General features: G+C 37.1%; 1 protein-coding gene across 1 annotated transcript; it reads left to right on the top strand.

Moving 5' to 3' along the window:
• The first annotated feature begins 758 nt into the window (after positions 1-758).
• Positions 759-6,590, top strand: LOC141653646 (putative polygalacturonase). Its single transcript, XM_074461474.1, has 5 exons — positions 759-1,338; positions 4,268-4,388; positions 4,644-4,818; positions 5,178-5,248; positions 5,762-6,590. The coding sequence occupies exons 1-5, from the start codon at positions 1,009-1,011 to the stop codon at positions 6,397-6,399; spliced, it is 1,335 nt and encodes a 444-aa protein (XP_074317575.1). The 5' UTR covers positions 759-1,008; the 3' UTR covers positions 6,400-6,590.
• The last annotated feature ends 5,963 nt before the right edge of the window (positions 6,591-12,553 follow it).

Genomic DNA, 12,553 nt, shown 5'->3' with positions numbered 1-12,553 from the left:
GCGTATTAACATAATGTACGCAAGTTAACGAAAATTGACTATTTTTATACCTTTCAAGTATCAACCTTGCCACTATGAGCCACTGCGTAGTATAAACAATACATCAAATATGCATGACAAAGCACCATAAGCTCAACGCAACCCGTGAATTTCACAGGCATCAAACCTAGTTCACTATTCATTAGTGAATAGTACCTAGGCTTGCTCACTTTTAGTTAAGGGAGGGATGTCTAAGTTTAAGGAAGGTTTAAATTAACAATTTAATACTCCGTAGCATTATTTGAGCAGTTTATGAAGTTTATGAATTTAAGTGACCAAATCATTGTTGATTTTCAGTTTAGAAATGTATCTTTATGATGTAATTTGTTTGGAAGTTTTTTAATCCTTTGGATTTCTAAACAACTGTGTATTTTCTTCTTCTGGGCAGTTGGGATCTCTTTCCCTTTGGTGTTATTTGTGTAGAATTTTGCAAGATTTTTTAATATGCTTGAATTTAGGGAAAATTGATTGGTTTCTTTCAATTGTGCGTGTGAGAATAGAGAAATAACTATCTGCGTCCGATTTCGGATTCGTTTCGTTTCAGTTTTTTAACTCGATAATTTTGTTAAAAGAGTTCGATAACTTTATAACAAAACTCAACTTCATTAAATAACTTATTTAAACAACCAGTTGTATAATACATTAACCGTTAAACAACCCCACCTAGTTGTGAAGCCTCGAAGTCCATAACCAAAGACGACCCATCTACCGACAAAAGCCCTCCTCGGCCCTTTACATCTCCCTCCTTTATACCACCTAAAATTCCACTCCGTAGTCTGTAGTTCTGTACCATATAAAAATCCAAATTTATTATTTATATATGTGACACTTGTTAAACCATACAATAATCTCATTCCTTCAATATAATCGTATACACTATACATGATCTCTCCCTCTAACTAACATTTTTCACTTCTCTTCTTTTTGTCCGTTATTCCCACATCATTTCCTCTCAAATAAATAAACAAAATGACCGTATTTAGGCTGCCCTTTTTACTCATCATATGTTTATCAACATCCATTTTTACAGCTGCAAATGACGTGGAGACGTGCTCGGGAATCGTGCCAACGACTGAGCGTACGGATAGGATTTCGATAACAGATTATGGCGGTGTCGGTGACGGTAAAACGGTAAATACCAAAGCGTTTAGGGAAGCAATTTACCGGATACAAAGGTTAAGAAGGAATGGAGGTTCGGTGTTGTATGTACCGGCTGGAGTGTTTTTAACCGGCAATTTTAACTTAACCAGCCATATGACTCTTTACTTGGCTAATGGTGCTGTTATTCAAGCCACTCAGGTCATTTCTTGTTCCACTTTTACTCATTTTTTAATTACGAGTTTTTATATGAGACGGTTTTATGATAAAATGCTTAGTTGTATGAGTATGTAACAAATGGTGTGACTGTGTGTCTCTGTTATTAGAAGTTCATAGTAGATGATCATTTGATCGTGCGAAGTATGATATGCTACATTAATATGAGACCGTCTTTGCGATTGACAAATAATTTGTTTAGTTTTGATTAAAATGTCCCTCGCTTGCAAAGAATCAAGAGAAAGTAAACAAATTAAATAATTGGGAATTTTGACATGGCCTATGTAACTCCGTCTCAATCATTTGTTTAATTTTAATTAAAATACCCCATTCGTTGCAATGATTGGGCTTGAGGGAGTATTAAATTTTGGACGTAATGTCATATGCTTGCGATTAAGTTATGAAGGTTTTGAATGTTAGTACGGACTGTATTTTGAGGCAGTGTATGTGACAACAATGATAGTGTAAAGATTAAGATCAAGCTACGATTTTGAGTAATACACTGGTAGCGAGAATGCCACTAGAGATCGATTTTGAGTAAGATTGATTTTCATGTAACTATTTTTGAGATCTCAGACCCATTCTTTATTTTTTAATTTGTAAAACATGCATATACTCGATGTAGATATGTAATCAGTTAATAATAAGATTGATCGTCTTAACTTAATTTTCCGAGTTTAATCATACCAGACATACATAATGCCGGTTTTGGGATGAAGATTCTCTCTATATCCTCTCTACAACTGGACATGTATGGAGTGTTTAGATTCTTTTATGAGCTGTATGTTTACTCTAGATGGCATCATCATTAGACAAAATGGAACCAGAACTGGGAATACAACATTGTAAAGATGTCGCGAAACTGTATAATGGGCAAGTCATTCGGTGAATGTGGGCTTGTTAAAAAGGTGGACTAGTGTAGATAGTGGATGCATTCTGACAGATAATACAGTTCAGTTAACTAGTTAAGTGAGTGTGTATGGTCGGAGACTAGATGTCTCCGTTTATTAATTAACAATTACTTTTCGGGATAAAATTGGCATCGTTATGCAGTTGATCGAGTTAAGTGAGTGTTTATGGTCCTCACACCTTGATGGTGAAAGATATCAGAATGGCAGCTAGTTAGACGTTACATTTGGTAGGTCAAATCACAAATGAATTGAATGTTTGCATCAATGCATGTGTCTTACATTCTGTTTTAAATTGGGACTTGGAAAGGGTATTACTGTATTAGTCCTGAATTCCAGCTGGGTTTGTACTCCTTCATTAAGTTTATTATGTCCTTTTTAGTTTTTGCTGTGCTAAACTAGACGCTTCTTTGACGTTCTCCATAGCGTAAAACACTAGCTAGACGGGTTCAATGATCGAATGTGTTCTCAGATATGGTAGGGGTGGCCGAATAGATCTTAAACTAGTGACTAAGACGGAAGTATATTGTGGATGATAAGTAATAAGTTCGAATCACCTCTATTTTATATTGTATTTATATTGATCGTGAGTTTCCTACGACAACGAAAAGTACAATAGGAATTACTCGAATGAGTTTTATTAAAATGAAAGAGACGACTAACTACAACCACTTAAGGCTTAAGCGGCCCAAACATTAGTTTTATACTTGACGGCTTGACATGTAACACTCCCTTTGTTCTGGTTATCTTTTTTTTCGTGTCTGAATTATTGAATTAACCGGTGCGGAGTGAGTATTGAATTATAACAAAAACAAAAATAATTTGGTAGAATGGAAGTGTATTGAAGAGTGCATTTTGCGGTCCCATGTCGTATGGGTTAATGTTTTCAAGATAAAGATCTCTTGCTTCCACTGGCTAAAAGCATTTTTAAATAGGATATATTCTTTATGTTGCTTTGTGATAAGGTTACCAACTCTACTCGGGCTCCTCTTTTTCTGAAGTTATTTATTGACTAGTTATACAGCGTACTTAACTCTTGTTCTCTGCACTCGGAACTTGTAGTAAGTGTTGCTCTTGATGCGCTATCACTACATATCATATGGACAGAAATCGGAATACTCTGCTTTGAATTAACTGAATAGTCCTGTAGTTCATGACTTCCTGGCTTTTTAGTCCCATAGTATATGGAAACTGTTACATACTTACATTCGTTGTCACTTAGTAGTGATGATCTAACCCTGCTTTAAAATGCATGGTATAATCACAGTTGCAGTATTGGCTGTCGCAGCATAATCTCGCTAGACGAGGTTAAAATCACCTCTTGTATATGATCGTGGTTATCTTCCAAACTTTATAAACCAGTCGTATATTTGTGTCACAACCTTTATTTAAGTACCATTTTCAAATGAGCCTATGGATTTTGGTCTTTGGAGAATTGAAGGTATGTGGGGTGCTTCACAGGGACTAATATAAGACGACAACAACATTAACAAGTGCCTCAAAAGTGGAGCTACGAAAAGGTATATGGGCAATGTCGAACTAGGATTTGTACTTGGGAGGGCGGAAATGTTCGGGTGCCGAACAAGTAATGCAACAGGGTTTACTAGAATATTTTTCTTTTGCTAAGGTGGACAACCGCTAGTCCCCCTTAATTCAACCATTATATATGGGTTTGATGCAGGATGTAGATAATAGATATCATGCCTCAAAACAAATGACTTTTCTCATTGTATACCATGATGTGTTCCAATTAAAGCTGATTTTGTGCCTGTCATACACTCGGTATTAATGGCCTCGAGTTATGAGGTCGACGTGATAATCATAGAATTCAGAACTGTTCGTCTCTCATGAATTTTTGCTTGCTGAATAGTAGTACTTTATAATAAAAATTATTATCTGGAGGTTCAAAGACTAATGCAAAAGCTTGGCATTTTACAGACTTGCAATATCTGGGTCTTCCTTGATCTTTGAGGCACATATAATACCATTTTGTTGTCATATCTCAGGATACATCAAATTGGCCACTAGCTGACCCTTTGCCTTCATATGGAAGAGGAAGAGAGCGGCAAGGAGGACGATACATGAGTTTCATCCTAGGAGATGGAGTCCATGATGTTACAATTACAGGTGTGTTCTGATTTCTGAAATTTTTGTGTAACACATTCTTCTTATTAACATGCACTTTGTGGATGTTTCAAGCTGAGTTGCTTCACTTGTTAAATACGACGATTTCTGAGTCCTGAATGATTGATATGCATATTATTAGCCTGTTAGGTTGTTGCCTATGATAATTTAACGAGAATATGAGATTGTGTTTCTTGGATTCCAGTATTCCACACACATCTGTAGCTGACACTCCCAGATATCTTCTGTATTTCTTAGGTGAAAATGGAACAATTGATGGTCAAGGAGGTGTTTGGTGGAACATGTGGAGGAGAAAGACTCTGCAGTATACTAGGCCTCATCTCATAGAATTCATGCATTCCACGCACATTTCAATCTCTAATGTTGTATTCAAGAATTCTCCATTTTGGAATATTCACCCTGTTTATTGCAGGTAATATCAAAAACTTTGATTGTTACTCCATATCATGCGATTGTTTTTCATGTAGAACATAAATAGTTTTTCTGTTTGATATCTTGTTCAAAGATGAAGAGTTGGTCTATATTAGTCCGAACTTCAGATTACCCCAAATCCATGTTCTTACACTCAACTCTTACACATAGATATGGCCTTCACATGGATGACATTTGCACACTTATTATAAACCGAAAACATGACTTTTTTCAAAAGATAGCCAAGTCCAACATTCGGACACACACTCATGTTTGACTTTAGCTCAGAAGCCCGTCCGGCTTCTAGAGAATTTTGATTCAAATGCAAGCCAACCTTTGATGCTTAATTGTTCTTTGCAGTAATGTCGTCGTTCGCTATGTTACCATATTGGCTCCGGCTGACTCTCCAAATACTGACGGAGTTGATCCAGGTATAGCTTTATTTTTGTGTTTCTAGCAACTGTAAGAGGAAAGTCGTCATGGCATCAGAAATCTGATTTTATATGCAAGTGAAGAGTTGTGACTCTTCACCACAAGAGCATGGCTAACATTTGATGGCCTCTCCCTTTCCCTTTACCGAAACTACTTAAATTTAGTATTGCTTAGTTCTATGTAACTGATACTGAAATATGGAAGCTGACACTACCGAATACTATTCCAATGTCAATTTGAACTTTTAATTTCGCCAAACACACGTAATTTTAATGAATTTTCTCGCTTGGATTTGTCAAAACAACTATTTTTATATCAAAAATATATAAAGGTTGTTGCGCCAGTGTATATTGTGAGAAAATTACTAGAAAGTTTTTGCGAGGTAAACCTTCGTTCATTTGACCCCCCTTGACTCGCCACAGGCATGATGCACTAGGGTACAGTTGTGATGACTAATGATCGTCATGAGTTCACCACCGATTATGATAGTTCTGTCTATGATCTCAAAACAGATTCAAGCTCCAACGTTTGCATAGAAGACTCCTACATTTCTAATGGAGATGACATGGTAGCTATAAAAAGTGGGTGGGATGAATATGGAATTGCCTACAGTCGCCCTAGCTCGAACATCACCGTCCGAAGGATCACAGGATCGTCCCCATTTGCGGGGATTGCTATCGGAAGTGAAACATCCGGTGGAGTTGAGAATGTGTTGGTTGAGCATGTCAACCTCACCAAGATGGGTGTTGGGATTCACATAAAGACAAATGTCGGAAGAGGAGGGTACATTCGTAATATAACAGTATCAGACGTGTACATTCAGAATGCCAGGAAAGGGATCAAAATTGCAGGAGATGTCGGAGATCATCCTGATGAGAAATTCAACCCGGATGCCAATCCCATTGTGCAGGATATCACACTGAAAAACATACAGGGCGAGAAGATTCTACAAGCAGGACTAATTAAAGGTATAAAGAATGCCCCATTCACGAACATATGTCTCTCTGATATAAGTTTTTACGTCCCAAAAACGAAGGGTGTCCCTTGGGAGTGTACTGATGTAAAGGGATCATCGTTAAAGGTAAGCCCTTCGCCTTGCTCTGAACTAATAAGCACCGATGCTACTGGCTTCTGTTTCAATCAAGATTAAGTTTTCGATGTTTGGCATAGCTATGCTATTGTAACGGTATTTGATCAAGGAAATTTTCAAATTTCCAGCTGTAGAAATGCAGTTCGTAAGTGCTAGAAATACTTCATTATGTATGCTTTACTCTACTCCTGTATATGCATCCTTGCGCAAAATACATAAATGAAATCGGTCTCTTCTTTCATGGGCGAAAATCTCTGTTTACAGTTGGATCTGATAAATGTAGTGTTGCGTATTGAGCGGAAGCGAAAAAGAATAAAAAGGATATTTGTTTCGATATCTTGTGAAGAGATCGAACCAATGGGATATTTGCTTCAAGATCAATAATAATCTTGAAAACAATGGGATATTTGCTCGGGTTAGACCTATAACTCGAACAATGGTGAACTATAATCAAGACCTATTGATTATAACTCGGGAATTCGATTAAGAACGCATCTTAAAACGAACCATGTTTGTTCTCTATGCAAGAAAACGAGTTTTGTGAAACTCACAAGTTTTTTTCTAATTCTCAAATGGTTGGATTCATCGATGATTACAAATGAGAGAAATCGGACTATAAATAGGTTGATTCACAAGCCTAACCTTGGGCTCTGGTCGGTACACTGAGTCTTTTCGGTAACTTGTCGTTGGGAGCACCTAGATCAAAACACAATTTATAACTTCACAAACAACTCTACAATTAGTAAAGAGGCAAGTAAAGGTCGGATCCCAAGGGACGGGAATTGAGATGAGATTTCTATTGAAACTAGTGGTGTCTTAGGGGTGTCACAATTTGGGTTGATGTAGAAGGTCACTAAACTAAATAGCAATTAAAGTAAACAAGCAAGATGAATAAAAAGGGTTGTAAACAATTGATAAAAAGCACTAGGGTGTCATGGGGTCATAGGGGAATCATGGGAATTGATCATACAAACATGTTCTCAAATTATAATCAAGCAATTATTGTTGTGATGGATTGAGTTGAGTTATATCTTACAATCCTAGGAAAGTTTGGGTCCCGGAGCCGAATCGATTAGATTGTACAACACCTACAAGTCGACTTAATCTTCCCTACTCAACAACATGCATGGTCTAATGAGACTCGAGTTGGTTTATGTCTTACAAGTCTCATTGAAAAGATAGGTGATGGGTAAAAAATGCAAGGATTCATAGGCTCGCATTTCATCAAACATAACATGTGCATGAGTTGAGATCAAAACAAGCAAGCAAATAAACCATGAAAGCATATTAATTTAAGCATGAATCATTCCCCATGTTGGTTTCCCCTAATTACCCATTAACCCTAGCTAGGTGACTACTCACTCATTATCATGTTGATCATGCTAGCAAGGTTGTCAATCATACCAACAAAGTAAAACATGATGAATAAATGAAAGTAATTAACAATAATTAAAAAGGGATTAAGAAGATTATACCTACTAATGATTCCAATAATAAAACAAGAATAAAAGAAGTACTTGATACTTGATTGAGAGGTTGTCAATCTCCCAATAATAACCCAAATAATCTTCAATTACCCAAAATAAAGGATGAACAAAAGAGAGATTAAGGAAATAAAACTTGTATTAAAACTTGATTAATTGTTGATTACAAAACTAAAGAGAGATTTGATTGATATTAACTACTCTAAGAATTGATAAGAAGAACATGCTCTTCTAATTAGACTAATAGGGTATTTATAGTGGAAATTAGGTGGATGCATTAGGGTTAACTAAGGGCTAAACTAGTAATTACACTTTTTAGATTTGAGCAGGGAAACGCCGGTATTTTTCGAAGGAAGGACATCTTTCTTTGAAGCTTGAAGAAACGGTTTGTCTTTGGTCAAATCCGTGCGTCTTAGGGACGGGACGGCCGGATTTGTGAGGTTCTGCCCGGGCGTCTTCAAGGGAATCCGGGCGTCTTCTGGGCTTGCTGCCCGGGCGTCTTTGGGAGAAGACGGCCGGATTGTGGAGATGGAGGACGGGCGGCTTCCAGTCAATCCGCACGGATTGCTGGACAGCTTCACTTCTTTCTTCTTTTCTTCCTTTCCTTCATAAAATCCTTGGGGATTTCCTCGGGGGATGCAAGGATCCTTTCGCGTCATTGCCCAACTACTATAATATTTACAAAGGCCTTCTAATCTTGTCTCTCCTTGACGCTTGGTCATTGAATTCAATCAATTTAGTCTCATTTTGCCATGAAAATGCAAGGTTTGCACTCCTTTCCTACCAAGGACACAAAACCTCAAAGAATATGCAAAACAAAGAACTAAAGACAATAAATGACCCAAATATGCACTGAAAAGCATGGGAACAAGGCTAATTCGGGGACTAAATATGCGCTAATTATGGTCACATCAGGCTCCAAAGCGAAAATTAAATGCTACAATTAATGCTCTTATTGGAATTACAAATAATAATTAGAAGGCTTAGGATTCTTAGGTGCATCGAACAAAGCCTTCGACACATCCTTGCTGATCTGTGCACCTGTTCGAACAACAACATTGAACAAGGCCTTCGAGCTTGCCCATCGATCTTGCATATCGACGTCTCATATCGACGAACTTGATCGAATGCTCCTTGCTTCGATATTATGGCCAATCGAACTCGTCCCATATTTCGAAGCTCAATAAGTCTTTATTAACTAGAAATTAGAAATAATAAGCTACTTAATTAACTCTAATTCCGACTTGATTTTATGATGCGTAGTTATTAAATAGTCGCTACGCCATACGCATCATGTAGGGTCGGATGACTCAGATCTAAATCTAATGGTGATAATACGGATATATTGATATGATCTCATTTTTGAAATTTGTGATCTGTCAAGATTGGCAAATTTTCATAGAATTTGTCCTAATACTTGGCTCGATATAGACAAATCAGGACTTAATTGTGAAAAATTCTGATCTAGTCGGAACTAAATCTATATTGGATGATCTGATACGATATAATCCAAATCTTATCCATTGTTGTTACAATTTAATTGAGGGTTTTATGCCTGCAATCAATTCCCTCAACTTAGTAATACTAGTACACGACGAGCCTAAAACAGACAACACCTCATGTGACAATATAAAGAAGTCAATGTATTGACTAAGTTAGTTAGAAGTAGACATCTACTATAAATAGAAACATATGTAACAACATTGAGTACTTTTGTATGATCACTTTATCTCTCTATAACAAACTAATCATCTCTCTATAACAAACATTATCTCTCTTTAAGCTTCTATTCACATCAACAATGGCGAAGATCTACATTCTTCACATGGTATCATCGTGCACATAACGATCTTGAGCTAAAATTCGCTTCCGCATCTATTTTCGTAGTAGATCTCTCTATTTTGGTGTGATTTCTTTGATCCTTCTTCGTTGTTCCGTTAATTCTTCGATTCTTTCACCATTTCTGTATTTGTTTATCGATTATATCTTCGCTATTCGTTCTCAATTCCAATTCTTTACATATGCAATTATGCCTGAAACTTTGTCATCTTCCTTTGTTATTCCTGGAACTTATGAGGTTTTTGATGATCCGTTGTATATTTCAACTTCGGATCAACCTAGTTTACGTTTAACTAAAACAAAGTTTAATGGTGAGCACTTCTTATAAAATATGATCAATCTAGATCATGGTAACAATTGTAAGAGAGAATAAGGAAGAAAGTATTTGAGAGAGAGATAAGTGATAACTTGTATTATGAAACCGTGAATTACTAGAGGAGTATTTATAGTTAGTTAGTTAGAGTTTGTTGGTTGGTTATGTTTAACAACCTAACCGACTTATATTCTAACTAACACCCTTTATTCTATATCCCCCCCCCCCCCTCTCAAGATGGAACATCTTGGTACAACTTAAGACCCAACTTAGAAACAAAAAAATGATGCTCCTGTTTTCCAAGTGCTTTAGTCATCAGGTCTGCTAACTGCAAGCCACTCCTAACATGTTGAGTATAGAGAAAGCCCTCCAATTGTTTGTCCCTGATAAAATGACAATCAATGTTGAGGTGCTTTGTCCTCTCATGAAACACTGGGTTCAAGGCAATATGTTGAGCAGCCTTGTTATCGCAAAAGAGAGGGATAGGTAGCTTAACATGTACCCTGAAATATTTGAGTAAGCCAGCCAACCACACCAACTCACTCGTAGTATAGGACATACTACGATACTCTGCCTCTGCTGAGCTCTTACTAACAGTGAGTTGCTTCTTGGTTTTCCAAGAAAAAAGAGAATTCCCTAGAAAGATACAATAGCCACTTAGAGACCTACAACTGGAAGCACAAGAGCCCCAATCCGCGTCACTGTAAGCTTGTAAACTGAGTGAAGCAGTAGAAGAATAAAACAAACCAGCATTAACAGTCCCTTTTAAATATCTCAGGAGATGTTGTTCTGCTTGATAGTGAGGCTCTCGAGGTTGGCTAAGGAACTGGCTTAAGTGTTGAACACTGTAAACTATGGTCTGGTCAAGCTCAAGTATAACAACCTGCCTATGAGTCTTCTGTACACCTCAGGATCAGGAAGTAATGGACCTTGATCAACTGCAAGCTTCAGACCCTTCTGCATAGGGAAAGAAGATGCCTTGCAGTCTTCATAACCAGCATCTTTGATAATGTCTAAAACATATTTCCTTTGGTTCAGCATTATCCCACTCTCATTTCTCCCAATTTCCAATCCCAAAAAATATCGCATTTCTCCCATGGCCTTAATAGTGTACTTAGAATGCAAGTCTGCCTTTAATGTACTTAAAGCAATCAGATCATCTCCTGTCAGCAGGATGTCATCTACATATACCAAGACAAGGGCCAATTTATTTGTCAAAGGATCCTGTTTGGTGAAGAGTGAATAGTCATGTCTTGACTGAACATAACCAAGATGTAATAGAAACATGTTTAATTCTTGATTCCATTGCCTGGATGCTTGTTTCAAGCCATATAATGATCTTATGAGCCTGCAAACTTGTCCTTCTTTAGCTTTGGTATAACCAAGGGATGGCTTCATGTATACCTCTTCATCAATATAGCCATGAAGAAAAGCATTATTGACATCAAGTTGAAATAATGACCATTTTCTGATTGCTGCTACTGCTAGCAAAGTCCTCACAGTTGTAAATTTTGCAACGGGAGAAAATGTATGTTTGTAGTCTTTATCTTTTATCTGATTAAAACCTTTAGCCACAAGACGAGCTTTGAACCTTTCAATAGTCCCATCAGCCTTGTGTTTTATCTTGTATACCCACTTACTCCCTATAGTTTTCTTATTCTTAGGCAGTTCAGTGAGTTCCCATGTGCTATTCTTCTCCAAAGCCAACAATTCCTGATCCATAGCTGCAACCCATCGAGGATCCTTACTAGCTTGACTATAGTAGCTAGGCTCTACCTCTTTAATTACATTATATAGGGAAGACTTATAGCTTGAATCAAAATCATGAAGTTGTTGAAGGACAGTTATATGAAATGCTGAAGAAGTTGCAGGACAGTGATAACCAGACAATCTTACAGACTATTGTCTCTGCCTGCTGGATCTTCTGACATTATCTGATCCTGCAGGTGGTTCAGACTGTATACAAAAATCTCTAGTACTAGGAGTAATATTATTATTATCTTGTGGTATGTTACTGATATTTGTATTATCAGGAATATTATTATTAGTTGATGAAGAATTCTCAAAACTATTAAGATCAGAAACCAAATCAGCTGCAACTTGCTGAATGTTAGTAGTCTTAAAAGGATAGCAATGCTCATAAAAGACAACATCTCTATTAACAAACACATCATGTGTATCCAAATCATAAAGTTTGTAGCCTTTTTGAGCTGGGGGATAACCAATAAACAAGCACTTTCTTGCTCGAGGCATAAACTTATCTGTGACAGTTGGTGGCCTAGTTGCATAACATAAAGTACCAAAGACTCTTAATTCATCATATGCTGGCTTAGTGTGAAACAACAACTCATGTGGGGTTTGCCAGTTAAGAACAGAAGAGGGCATTTTATTAATCAAATAGGTAGCAGTTAACAAACAGTCTCCCCAAAACCTAATAGGAAGCTGTGCATGAAATCTCAGTGCTCGTGCAGTTTCTAATAGATGTCGATGTTTTCTCTCCACCCTACCATTTTGTTGTGGTCTACCAACAATACTTCTTTGGTGTATAATACCTTTGGATGCAAAATAATCATTACAT

The sequence above is a fragment of the Silene latifolia genome, chromosome 4 (genome assembly GCF_048544455.1).
Source record: "Silene latifolia isolate original U9 population chromosome 4, ASM4854445v1, whole genome shotgun sequence".
NCBI classification, from domain to species: domain Eukaryota; kingdom Viridiplantae; phylum Streptophyta; class Magnoliopsida; order Caryophyllales; family Caryophyllaceae; genus Silene; species Silene latifolia.
This window is presented reverse-complemented; position numbering and strand designations above follow the sequence as displayed.